At 36.9% G+C, this 14,003-nt stretch overlaps 1 protein-coding gene across 6 annotated transcripts in view; it reads left to right on the top strand.

Annotated features, from left to right (window-relative positions):
- ASB5 (ankyrin repeat and SOCS box containing 5) overlaps positions 1-14,003 on the top strand; it is a 38,407-nt gene that overhangs the window by 20,378 nt on the left and 4,026 nt on the right. For 3 of the 6 annotated variants that reach the window (XM_062618839.1, XM_062618983.1, XM_062618910.1), the window contains exons 3-6: positions 10,889-10,968; positions 11,861-11,968; positions 13,439-13,589; positions 13,725-13,859. In XM_062618839.1, coding sequence (XP_062474823.1) covers positions 10,889-10,968; positions 11,861-11,968; positions 13,439-13,589; positions 13,725-13,859 — 474 coding nt within the window. Of the gene's footprint in view, positions 1-1,932; positions 2,220-7,665; positions 7,734-10,888; positions 10,969-11,860; positions 11,969-13,438; positions 13,590-13,724; positions 13,860-14,003 lie in introns of those variants that run through there. The other 3 variants (XM_062619215.1, XM_062619133.1, XM_062619061.1) reach the window with 3 other exon arrangements.

Below are 14,003 nucleotides of genomic sequence, written 5' to 3'. Positions count from 1 at the left end.
GGTCTTCCTCTTTGAAGCCATGCCAGCTGTCTGTGTGTCTGCTGGTTTTCTGCACCTGCAAGTCGCATCTCTGAAACTAGTGGGGGGGGGGGCTGGAATATCTGTGGGAAGCAAGTTATATAAACTACTTCCATGTTTGTACCACTCTTCTAGAAGGACCCAGCTTCATTCTCAGCTGAGTAGCTCACCCACAAAACTCCTACAAAAACATGTAGGTCTTTTCTTCCCAGCCCACTGTCAATCCCTGCCCTGCAGTGCCAGATGCTTTTTGCTTAATCCTGATCCTCACCACCTTCTCCTGGAAGTCCTGGGATGCCATTCCAAATGGAAAGGAATTGTAAAACTGAGATGAGCCTCAGAGCTGTGGCAAAGCACAGAAATTGTCATTGGTTATTTCTCACCTGGAAAATAATGATGATACCTCCCTAACAGAGACATCTGTAGTCAGCTTTCCTGTTAATTAATTTTCCAATATTTATTTACTTGACAAAAACATAAATTTTAACAAATAATTCTAGAATTAAAATAATGTATTTTTAATGTGCCTTTTTATAATGAGCCCTTTAGTAAAAGCTCTGTTCAAGACTTACTTGCAGAGTCTGATTGCTGGATGTATAGAAGTGTTTATTTCAGCCTGTGAGATACCCTGGCTCATTCAGCTAGATAAAACTGAGAAAAACAACTGTCTAAAGCAGCATATAAAGCCTGATGAGAGAGTGCAGTTTTGTTCTCTTTTGCGAGAATAGCAGTAGCCCACCTGCTTCTGTTCTGTAAAGACTATAGCACCATTCCAGTGGGGCAGTTCTCATGTGCTGCAATTTCAAGGTGAAATTTGCAGCGGCTCCTCCTTCTTTCCCTTGGCCTACCTAACTATAGTCCTGCCTCTGATTGTTCTCCTAAAGAAAAATAAGAGAGATATAGAAAATTTCATTAAATGCCTGTTTATTATGTCAACATCTTAGGGATTAACTTTTGTCAGGTACTGCAAGAGGTAGCAATAATGAAACCTTGTAATGGTAATTTTCTTTTTAAAAGTTTGCAAATTGCTAGTTTTTATATCAGTAGAAGAGGATAGGGAGGAAATACTAGAAGTGGTAAAGCCAGCATCTTGGCATGTTATTAGTAGAGACAAATCGCTGTCCTTTTTATGCATTTGGAATTTTACAGATTGCTTCTCCTTGCAGATTTCTGTTGCATGATACACGGTAACAAAAAAAAAAAACCAAGAAGCTGCCAAAAACCCACCAAAAAACTCCAAAAAACCTCCCATTTGTTTTTGTTATTATTTAGATAATATTGACTTGTGCTTCTTTTGACAAGACTACAGCCTTACTTTCATAATGGGATCAGACTTTCAAAGAACCAGTGAAATCTTTTATTTTGCGAGTCAAACCATGCTTTTGCTTATTCAGATTTTATTTTGTAATTGACATCTGTAGGATACCTTGTCCCCTATTTAAAAAAAAAAAAGCCCCAACCGACCCAAAACAACCAAACAACAACAAAAAACCTACAAACCAACCAACCAACCAAAAAATTCAAAAAGAAAAAATTGGAAGTGCTTCATAGTTTCATGGATACTTCTGAACTCCAGAATCTCTCTTGACTGCAAATTACACATGAGCAAAGCTTGATGCATTAATAATTGTTGTTTCTATTACTAAAAGAATTGACAGTTTGAGAATGAAGCTTTAGTTTTTCTGGTTTAGGTTGCCTATTATTCAAACAACAAAGCATTGAATACTTATGCTTTAAGTATCTGTTTCCTTTTTTTGGTTATATTGTTAAAAAATTAACACCTTCTTTCCATTTAAATCATGTAAATAGTTAAGACTCATGCTGTAGCTAAGCTGATTCTTTCTCTGTTTTAAAAATAGAAAATGCTAGAGCAGTCTTTCCCTTCCCCCACTACGTAGTCACTAGTCCAAGCTAGTAAATGTTACTGAATGGATTTCAGTGTTGTAGCCATTCTACAGTAAGTACAGCAAGATCCTTTGTGAAAAACCGAAAGGAGAAAAAGAGGTAGTAGAAATCCCTTTGGCAGTGCTCGTCAGACCAGAGTACCTGCACCAATGACAGACAGGCTTTCCTCGAGAAACAAATAATGACAACAAGCACTGCTGTTCAGAGGAGCCAGAATCTCCCCAAAAGACGTCTAGAATGTATAGGGGAGTGTCCTGCGAAACGAAAAGCTAGCTGGGGTATTCTGACCAGCCAAGGTTAGTATAGCAGCCATTTCAACAACCGTGTACTGAAATATGCTAAGCTGACCCAATTTGTGATATTCTAGCTCTAAACTGTTTTTTGTTTTTTTTTCTTAGCTGTAATATAAATGCATGCTTATGTTAGTGGCACTTTATTGTCTTGCATGGGTTAACACAAGGGTGTTGAAGCTATTTTAGTCTGTTCTGCGCTCTTATCAGCTGATCTAAAATACCTTTTCTTGTTTATCTGCCCTATTTGTTTTATGCAAGTGTTTAAGGCTTGACTTACCCTGACTTTTGCTGTCCTGTCACAAGGTAACTGGATACTGAGGGGTAATTGTTTACAGCAAGTAACCGGGGAAGGAAAGGAGGGGGAGGAGTAAACTTTACATATAACTTCATATGTGAAGTGTATGGGTAGCTGAAATAGGAGACAATGGAGGAACTACAGGTGACAGAACTTGTAATTTGCTAGGATACTAAAACCAAAGATAAAATTGTAAAGGTTTGCATAGAGAAGTGCTTAGGAGGCATTTAAGTTGCTGGACACAGGTTTTTCAGCCACGAGGAACAAACACTATTACAAAACAAGTGTTTTGGACTGTGATTGTCTGTGTCATATTTTCCTATATTTTTCATAACACAAATGTGTAAAAGGAGGCCATGAGCAATTGCAAGAGTAATAGGAATGTTTAAATCATAATTATTCATATAAGTCATCATAATTCCCGTTTACATTGATCTTATAAGGCTGAGAGTGAAGAAAAAAAAAGAAAGAAACCCGTGATAATAAGATGTCAAATTAAAACCTGGAGATGTAAAAATAGTCAAGGAAAGGGAGGTTTGATATAGTGTACATAAAAATATTTATGAATTTACCATGTAAACCATAGCTGTATGCTACAGGAATCAGAGGTATTCTTAAAATACCTTTGCTAATTTCCAGCACTGCCAGTTTTAGAATTAAGCAAAATTCAAGAACTTAAGCAACAGTTACCATAGCTTCACAAGTAGCTGTTTGAATGTTTTAATACGCAGTGTATCTTTTGCCCTCACACTGTTTGCTGTTACAGATTTCCTGATCTATAGCAATTTCTGGTTTTGAACATTTAAGCTAGTTAGGTCAGTAGTTTCCAAAAAAACTAGGACATTCTCCCTTGGACAGAAAAGAAATACACAAGTTTATCAATGTTAACACTAGTCCTCCTCGATACGCTTCAGGGTTAGCCTCTTTTGCCATTCTTATGAAGAAATAGCCAAATTCAAGTTTTGATATTTTGAAAATCACAGTAAAATATGGAAAGTAATTTTTCCCAAAGAATTCATCTCAGCTCAGTGCAGCTACTTACAGCCTCTTTGTTATTGCCAAGCTGGGTGTATATATATTTATTGATGGACATCTTTGAAGTAAGTACTGAGAGGCTTGTGTTGCAGTTGAGGATTCTGGTTCTTGCAGTTCACTTGAATAGCAAGTATATCTAATATCAAATCTGAAGGATGCTCTGTTCTTCCCTCTCTGTTCCCATCCATGGAACTATCCAAACCTGACTTTATTCTTCAGCCACCCTTGCAGAGCAAAGCCATACTGCAATGCATCATGTAATTAAATACGCAGATTGGAAAATGGACTAAAAGTGATGCAGGAGGTGGGATATGTCATGACAAGATTTGGTAGAGGGGTGAAAAGATAGAGTCATGCTAGGGAAAAGTCTTCAGCCCCGCTAGTTTACCAAAGTCTCCTGCATGTGGCAAAAGTCAGCACACTAGGCCCAAGTTTGCTGCCCAGCTGGATTCTGCTTTTAAGGCTAGGGTTTAGGTCATGTGCTGCATTCACTTTCCAGCAGGCTGGGAAAATACTAAGAATTTTGAGCACTGCTAGGGGAATATTGCTTGCAGTCTGGATTAAGGCTGAGACTGCATTTGACGAGCAAAATTATTCCAGGCAGAAGTTCTCCAGAGTCTGGACTCAGCTCAGAATGTTCGTATGCCTTTTCTGTCACTTTCTATTTGGGAAGGCTACTTAAAAACCCTTACTGTTTTTGTGACTTGTTCAAGGAAATAATAACAGCCTAAGAGTAGTACCACCTGCTCCATGCACTCAAATCAAATCTGATGTGGATCCAGATCACTGGATTTAGAGGTTGATGTGATTTTGTACTTGTCACTCTACCTCTGGCACAGAGAGCTTGCGAGCTACTTTCAACTAGAAAATTATCCATCCAGTTGCTGAGCCTTCAAGAAGATGGCAAAACCAAACTGTTCATGAGCAACGGACCAGGGCAGTTGTGGCTATGCTTTCATGTGATGGGAGAAGGGGTTGATACACTTCCTTCTGTGTGTGCAAAGCCTGGCACAGCTGCCATCATCATTGCCAGTGCCTTCACGTAGGATAATGTTGCTTCTGTCAGGAGCCAAGTGAGCTATATTTGGATACTGCTGCTGTGATTTTTTAGAATTTTTAATACAGTTTAGTGACTCATGTCTCTGTGTGAAAAGTATGTTAAATTGCAATGCCAAAGCACTCAAAATTTAGGAATTGTTAAAAGTAACACTGCCTGTGCCACACTGATTTGACCCTCTGATACATTATCCCAGAATCATAGAATGGTCAAGGCTGGAAGGGACCAAGAGAGATCATCTAGTCCAACCTCCCTGCTCAAGCAGGGTCATCTAGAGCACATTACTCAGGATTGTGTTCAGAAAGTTCCTGAGTATCTCCAGGGAAGGAGACTCCACAAACCTCTCTGGGCAGCCTATTCCAATGCTCAGTCACCCTCAGTATTTGACAACACAGTCACATGCTGTACTTTTCCACAAAGCCCCTTCTTTCTTTGATGTGCAAGATGGGTGATCTGCTGAGAATGCAATCACTTTATACTCAGAAAATTGCACCCTATATTTTCCTGTATGTTGTAAAGTTTAGAAGGCCTGTAGTGAATGGTAAGGAAAAACGGTTAACATTTTAATGTCCTTAAAAGCAAATTCTAGTCTTGTCTTCGCTGTAGCACCTGTGCGTTTTAAGACCAATCGCCTAACCTGAAAGTTTCTTGACTGATCATGGTTATTATTATCTAAGGTTGAAATTTCAGAAGCTCAAAGGTCTCATAACCATAATTAAACTGTGCTTTCAGTGTACACTCTAAGGCCTAACTGCTCTGACAAAAATAAGCTATTAGATTGGTCTTACAATTTTAGCATTAAAACTCTCTGTCTTTTGGTTCCTTAGTTATAAAATAGCAGGAATGGATGATGTTATGAAGATCGATTCAGCAAGGGTTTTGAAGTATTCTTTGCTATCGGGAGAATACCGTTAAAATGCAACATAAAGTTAACAATGTTATAGTCAGTTTATAATTGGATAGCATGTCTCAAAGAACAAGAGATCCTATTAGATATGGAGGTAAACTATAGTTGGAATGCTAACTCACTCGTTGAATAAACAGTGGAATGGCAAAACCACTGTGTGGTCACATAATATGGGTGCACCACAAGCAGAACTGTGTAGGAAGATAGAAATGGTTTATATGGTTTTCAAGAGCAGGATATAATTGGCATTTGCATTTGGAATGAAATCCCCACATTTTGAAAGTCTACATGATAAGAAACAATGGAAAGAAAATTGTTTTGAACTAATAAAGGTTGGTTTTCTTTGCATGTGTATATTATCTGTATATATTTATTTATCGTTATATAATTTGTAGTCAAATGAAAACAAAGATTTTTTTTAATATTGAAATGAAGTATTTCAATGCCACTTGAACTGTATCTTCTCCCTTAGACAAGTTTTAATTGTCTCTAGACTAAATTGTGATTCTTTTGAAGTTCTTCAATGTTGATTGCTGGAATTTCCTTTGTTAAATAGAAGTGGCTTGTTTTAATGTTCATATTTAATCACAGTATTTAAGCACCAAAGATGCATTTCTTAACTTTTAAATCCTTGACTTAAGATTCTTTAGAATTGCTTTTTAACATCAAATATCAATTAAGTAGTTGACACTCTTCTTTATCCTGTTTGGGCATTAGAGAAATGGGTAATGTTTTAGTTCCACACTAAAAAATCTGTTAGAACTTAATTCCATATACGAAATATCAGGCAGTTTTAATAACTGACGTGAGACCACTGATCATGGGGCTATAATGTTAGAGTTTTTCTGTTCTAGTTATTGATCCTGTCTGTCGCTTCAGTTGCCACAAACTGAAACACTCAAAATACATCTTAAAGAATAAAAGGGAGCAGTAATGAACTTATGCATAGCATTTGTTGGATTTGCAGAAATGAATGCTAGCTACAACACTTCCAAAATAGTTTGTGTTTCTTATCTCCCAGTACACGACTGTGGCAGGATTCTATTTTCAGTTTTTCTCTGATACTGCTTTTTCTGAGGGCTGGGACAGCATCTATTTACCTTTATGGAGTCTTTTTCTGAAATGATGAGCTTTGGCATGAATCTTCTCCTACTCAAGTCAGGGAGGAGCCTTTCACTCATTTCCAGTCTTCCTTCCTTCAAAAATCCCATTTTTAATTCTTTTAATATACTTTTTTATGCTGGGGTGGGGTTTGCTTTGCTTTGGTTTGGTTTTTCTGTTTGCTTGTTTAAGACTACACAAATTTTTAGAAATAAAACCCAAAAGGACATCATGAATGGAGTGAAGGACTTCTACAAAAATGTATTTCTACTTAATATTTAACTATTATGATCATAACTACAGGAACGAAAAATAATAGCAGGTAGATGTAAAGAAATGAAGTCTGTGGGAAAACGTGAAGAAAATAATGACTTAGAAATGGATCAAAGTCAGAATTAAAAATCCACATTTTGGGGATTTTCACTGCTGTGAATGGTTATCAGACCCCCAGTTTAATAATCAAAGAATTGTTTAGAAAATGACTGAGGCAATAGTGAGCTGCTAAAAGAAAAACACAGTTCAGCATACAAATTAAATAGCATTTGGGATATGTTCAGAATATCTGTGTGTGTTTCTTTTCTAAGTATGTTATGAGTAAGTAGTAAAATAACATGAACATTTGGTAGTGCTTCCCTTACAAATTTGTGTACTAGCACTGATTTTTGAGGATACAAAACTATTTATCTCACTGCACGAGGTTAAAAGGAAGGAGTTTGTCCTGCAGTTCTTATTCACCTCAAGGCTCTCTTGATTTAACTGTGAGTTTCTCTTGTGTTGAAATTCCAGTCCATCTCTCTTGGAAGGCAAACGCACAGATACTGGCACTATGAAAAGTTGTTATATTACAAAATGAAATGTGAAAACAAATGAAAAGGACTGCAGTCCTTCAGCATAAGAAAAGTAACCGGCAACTTGTTTATGCGCGTATCTTCAAAGCTGTGTTTACTGAAGGGTGCAAGTTTGTGTTACAGTGAGCTGCTGATCTCCTTCCAAACATAGCTGGAGCGAACAGGCCCAACTAGCAAGAACAGATGTTTGTTTTTTTATTTTCCAGATTGAAAGAAATGAGTAGGATTTATAATTGCAATTGGCTGGAAGTGCCATGGGGAGATGGAGACTTAGGTATTGTATGATACTTTGTAATTTATTTGTTTTTAACTTCACCTGTTAATACAGTGAATGTATTTATTCTTTCTTGTTAGTGTTTACAAAGCAATGTAGGCTGCCCTTCCTGGTAAACTGTACACCAGAGAACTTGGAACTAACGTGACTTCTATCTATATATAGTTAGAGATACTTTGTAGTCAGCAAGTCATAGACAACTTCAGTAGGGAATTAATGCATTAACAGTTTCGGAATAGATCATGTTTGCCAAGACTGCTGTTACAGACAACAATGAATGAAAAACTGTCCTTGTTTATGTTCTTATTAATGCTCTCTAAGTGAGAGACATAGCAAGTTTGTAGATTAGCAGGAGGCAGCAATCTAGACAAAAAATTTAAGACACCTTTGATGTTTGTTTATGATGCATATTTATTTTGCACATATTCTTGTTCCTGTGGTATTTAATGATGAATTACTGTTTATTGATAAATCCAGGTGGAATGTGAGGGTTTTTTTTTTCCAAACTGGGTTTGCAGAAAATATTTCTGTAGCATTTTGGTTGTAGATTTTATTTCTAGTAGAGATGATACAGGCCTTTTGTATTTAACGGATTTAGCAGAAACAGCTAGCTGCTGGATGTCTCTACATGAAGACAGGGTTATAAAGTGGGCCTAGGTGCAAAATAGAGCTCACGGTGGTATCTGGCATCACCTGATTGATCTCAAATGTCACCGGAGTAATGACATTAACAGACACTCTTCTGAGCGATCCAAGAGGGAAAGAGGTGAAGGGAAGAAAGGTGGAAAACATATTGCTTTCAGATTGTACCTGCACATTTGTTCTGTTTAGAGTTACAAACAGCTACAAAACTGTATTGTATTTATGGGCATAAAAACCTCATGACATTTGCAATTTTATTAGATGTTTTTCTTTATAACAAAGTGTCCTTTTTTTTTCCTGTTAATTTAGGAGTAGGATAAACTGTCAAGAGAGAAGGTCTCATCTATAGAGACAGGGTGACAAAATTTCAAACGCAGCCTCTAAATACAGCTATCATTATTTTTGAGGAACTCTTTGCAGCTGCCAGCAGAACTTAATGGATCTAATTAAGTGGAATTAAAAAAATTTGAGTGCTGGTTCACATACTACTAAGAAGGAAGACATTGGTCAAAATTCTCATAGTGATTGCACACAACTAGCCTACAGTAGGATTAATATATCTTAGCTTATTGGGACGACAGAGAAAATACTGATGTGTTGTCAAAATTGGGTCACTTTCAGATTTCTGAGGTCAGGTTTTTTAGTATAATACCCTTAAAATCCCAGTCACTTTTGCTTACAGTTTTTTTTAGCTGCTATTCTGACTAACAGTAAGAATTGCAAAATGTTACATTTATTAAACCTTAAGTAAAAAGTATAGGAAATAATGTCAGAGTTTAATGCAAATAATTCTGGTGGTATTGGAAGCTGGATCTTGCCTGTGAAGGACCCTCACAGATACTGGATATTCTGACAGAATAGAAATCTCCATGCATTTTTAAGATCAAGTTTACAAATTTTTAATTTGCTGCATTTTTTAACATCTGTGATCAGCTTTATATGGTTTTAGGATAATTTTAATACTCAGCAGTGCTTTTGCTATATTTTTTGATCTGAATAGCACCCAGTAGTGCTGAGCTCCGCAGTGTAGTTATGTGTTCTGTGAGGAGATACAGTCTTACATCTGAGTAAGTTTTAGTTTCATTCATTAACACCTCTAGGAAAGCTGAGGTTTTATCTCGATTTCCATATTGTGCACTATTTCACGGGCTTTAACTGTGCCCCAATTTCTTTTCAGGTTGAGCAGTTTTAATCTTTTCTGTCATTTGAGGGAGCTGTTTATTGTAACCAAAAGTGTCCTTTCTGAAACAGGCCAGTGGACAGAAGGGGTCCAAAAGGGAATGGAAATGGTGTATTTCTAGTGAATAGTTACCTTACAGCTTAGAGGGATGATTGCCAGTGATTGAGCAATAGCCTTCTCATTTAAAATTCATCACCTTGTCACCAAATTGCAGTAACTGGCTTTGCAACAAGGTCAAACACCTTTATGCATTAGAGGTTTATCTGCTGTGGTTACCAATTCATTTTACTTAGCTCTCTCTACCTTTGTGCAGGGATTTTTGGGGGGATTGATATATCTCACGTGAGTGATTGCATTAGCATTTTTTTAGAGTTCCAGTGATTTTCTTCTCACAGGAATAAATACTGGTAATTCATAATATATTTTGAAGATGGTTCTTCCTTGCACAATCTCTCAAAATCTGATCTGCAACATTCATACAATAAATTGGTATCAGCTGGGTCTGCAACCATGTCTGGCTAGAAGGAACCTGTCAGTGGCCCATCTTCTAGAGGAAAGGACAGGTTCTTCACCAGCAACCATGGGATGACCGTGGGACCTGGGTTGGGAGTTAAAGGCAGATATGTGTGGGTAAGGTGGGGTTGTTGTTGGGTTTCTTACTTCCCTCCTCCCCCCCTTCTTTTTTGTGGGTGATAAGAAAATGAAAATAAATGCCAAATCTTTACATTAAGCATATCTGACTTTTTAGTTCTAATAGCCAATTGGAATGAGGACTTAGACTGATTTTTACTATAGCCATTTTTTAGAGTGATTCTCACTGTACTTCTTTCCTTGCACTTGTGTAGTAGCTGCAGAATAATCTCATACATGAGGATTTCAGTATTGACTTTCATATGCATCAACCTTTTCAGGACTTTTTAGGCAGGTTTATGTCTAGTTTAGGTCCAAATATCAGTTTGCTAAAGTCTATACATTTCTATATGCCAGCTGCAAAAATAAATTATATTAATTTTTTAAAGGAACAAAAATAGAAGTGAGAGATGGGAGACATGGTAGTTGATGGATTTATTAAATCAGATTAATGAAATCAGTATGTAAATATTTTGTCTGCAACACATAATCATTTATTAGAGGTGTTTACAGTTAATAACAGATCAGTTTTTATTGTCTAGAAACTGATCATTTGAATTAGAGTCTCTAAAGGGGAAAAATCATTTCATTGGACAGTTGTCTTTATTCTATGCATTTTTTAATTTGTTTTTTGCTTTGCTTTATGCATTTCAAAATCTTCTTAATTCATATGGTTTACTCAATAAATGTTGTTGTCATATAGGTTCTTGGGCAGATCGCTCACCTCTGCATGAGGCAGCCAGTCAAGGACGTCTTCTTTCTCTAAAGACTTTATTGTCACAGGTGAAGGCCATGTTCTTAAAATTGCTTTCATTTTTAATGTTATTTTGGCTCTCATAGATTTTTAATGCAGACTGAGTATGCTTTCCTTTGGTTTGTTCACTTGAATTTTGCAGAGCAATACACATTTAAGAATTTTTTATGTGATAAGATACAAGTTAAAATTTAAAATATTTTCTCTGTATGTTTTAGAACTTCTCTCTCCCCTAAAAAAAAAACAACAAAACTTACCAAAGCTGTATCTAAATTCATATCAATCTTCCCCTCTTGCATGGTATAAGTTAATGCGGTTCTACTGCGTTAATCCCTAAGGTAAATAGAGCTGGTCAGGAAGATACTTGCTGAGGGGAAGAATCACTGAAACATTCTGGGTTCTGCACAGCTGTGACTTAAAAATATATATTTTTAATGCAAAGGGAGGGACTATGAAACACTATACTTATGCTATTATTGTCATATTATCTACTGCAATGCTAAAAAAATATACTATGTAATACATTTGATAAAAGCCAATAGATACAACTATTAGTTCTTAAGAATCAAACGTCTACTGCAGAAAATTTCAAGGGCTTGGTGATTTTATCAGTCCAAAACATATTTTCCTGGCTAAATTCATGGCTTTAGATAGTTCAGACTTTTAAGTTGGAGAATCACAGAATCACAGGACAGTTTAGACTCAGGGCCTTGTTGAGTTTTAAAGATCGCCATCAGTGGAGATGCAGCAACCTCTCTGAACCCCTGTTCCAGGGTTTCACTGTCCCCACAGTGATTCTTTTTGTGTTTAAGGAAGATTTATTTATTGCAAGTAGAGTTTTAAGCGTAATTATTGTAAACTATTAATTTGAACAAGAACAGCTCTTTTATGATCTTTATATGCCATTCGTGTCCTGTATAGGGGTACAATGTTGACACGCTAACAATTGACCAAGTAACACCACTTCATGAAGCCTGCCTGGGAGATCATGTAGGATGTGCAAGAATCCTTCTTGAAGCAGGAGCAAATGTAAGAAGGTTTGATTTTGTATATGGAGTCCAGTGCTAACCTTGATTTAACTGAGAAGGATATATTCTGTGATTTGTATTTTATTTTAATTGGTATTTCTCTCTGCTCACCCTATTAATTGCATTGATCTCATTTAATTACAATAAACTGCCATCTGAAAGCTAGCAAAGGAAAGTGATGGGCAGACACTAAGACAAGTAACAAACTGGAGAGAATCTGCTAGCAGCATGTCACTAGCATTATTTGTTTGAATTTCATTACATTATTTCCTTTGAAACTATGGAATGCATCCCTCTCCTCTTCTGGTTTCTTCTGGCTTTGAGTGGCTTCCAGAAGATTGCCCTTTTAATCTTTTAGTCTCCAGAATGTCTTTTTGTCACACTGCACTTGTGCTCTTTTACAGTTCTTTGGTCTGAGTACAAAAAGGCACAGGATCTTTTCTGTGCTCCTGACACAGGCTGTCTTTCTGTTATCCCAAAACTTTATGGGACCTTAGAGACCACCTTCCTACAATCTCTGCTGACACTGCAGTTCATATGCATAGTTTACCAAATCTCTGAGCTTTGTGATGGAAATATTTATTGTCCTTAAAATTCAGTTTTGAGACCCATGTAGATTATATTTGTTATTACAGAAGACAAAAAAGAGAAAACATACATAGATGTTTCCAAACCCAATTCCTCTTCACCTCAGCTAGCACGAGGATTCTAAAGACATAAACCTAGAGATCCTATGGACAAAACTATAAGAACAAATATAATTTTTCTATCTGAATTTTTTTAGTACTTTCAATTGTTTTGGTGGGTTTGGGTGTTGTGTGGAAGAGGATATGCCAGAACCCTGGAAGGAGTCCTCTCCTAATACCTGTGCTCCCTCTTTTAGTATGATTAGCCCTCACAAGTCTGCCTAGTTTCTCCCCTCATTCTCCCACACTGTGAATATTTGGTTAACCAGTGAGGTGATGAGGTTGGTATTAAATCAGCAAGCCTGTACTATCAGCTTTGTTTCCATCCTGTGAAATATCCCTTCAACCAGGAGGTTAAAACCACAGAAGAAAATGGGAAATCTCACATTTAACATGGAGTTTGCATTCTTGACAGAGCTGTGGAGAGAAGGCCCCCATTACCCCGTTACTACACACAGTGTACATTTTCAGCATCAATGAAACAAAATAAGTGCAATGACTTTCAAAAATTATTTACTGGTCAGATGTTAATGTGTGCTCTTTGTGATTCCAGGTGTGTTTTGGTTTATTCAACACAGCTTAATCAGAATAATAGTAAACTAATTTCAGCTGAGGGGTGTGGTGGGAGGAAGACAGTAGCACAGGGACTGACCAATTAAGCAACCTTAATTCTAGCCAGTATTTTTTTGTTGTTGTTGTTATTTTAATATAATTTCTAACTATATCCTGTTCAAAATTTTATCTTTCTTTCAGTTCTGTTCTGAAATAGATTTTATATATTCTAGGTAAACGCTACAACAATTGATGGAGTGACACCTTTATTTAACGCATGTTCAAGAGGCAGTGCGGCATGTGCTGAGCTCCTGTTAGAGTATGGTGCCAAAGCTCAGTGGGAGTCCTGCCTTCCATCACCGATGCATGAAGCAGCCAGCAGAGGTAAGGAATTACCTGCTGAATAAATGTGGAGCAGTTGACAAATGTCTCAATGCCATTGTTAAGAAATGTGTCTTGTTTTGTCTATGAGACAGCTTACTGAAGTTGAGCAAACTCTGTCATGCTTTGTACTGACAGGTCACAGTGAATGTCTGGAGGTACTGATATCCTCTGGTATAGATGTTGACCAAGACCTTCCTCATTTAGGAACACCTCTGTATGTAGCCTGTGTTTCACAGCAGATCCATTGTATTCGAAAGCTTCTTTATGCAGGTATGTAATGTTTTAAATAGTATTACTAGTTTGTGAAATAAGCCTTTGAAGTAAGCTGTGCTCCATCAGTGAAACTAGAACCCTTGCTTGCAGGGCTGTACTATGAAGTTTATTCTGTGCTGCATGTTTGCTTACGATAAGTTA

The sequence above is a fragment of the Pezoporus occidentalis genome, unplaced genomic scaffold, assembly GCF_034315485.1.
Source record: "Pezoporus occidentalis ecotype Australia unplaced genomic scaffold, CSIRO_AGI_Poc_V1 ctg1, whole genome shotgun sequence".
In the NCBI taxonomy this organism is placed as follows: Eukaryota; Metazoa; Chordata; class Aves; order Psittaciformes; family Psittacidae; genus Pezoporus; species Pezoporus occidentalis.
This window is presented reverse-complemented; position numbering and strand designations above follow the sequence as displayed.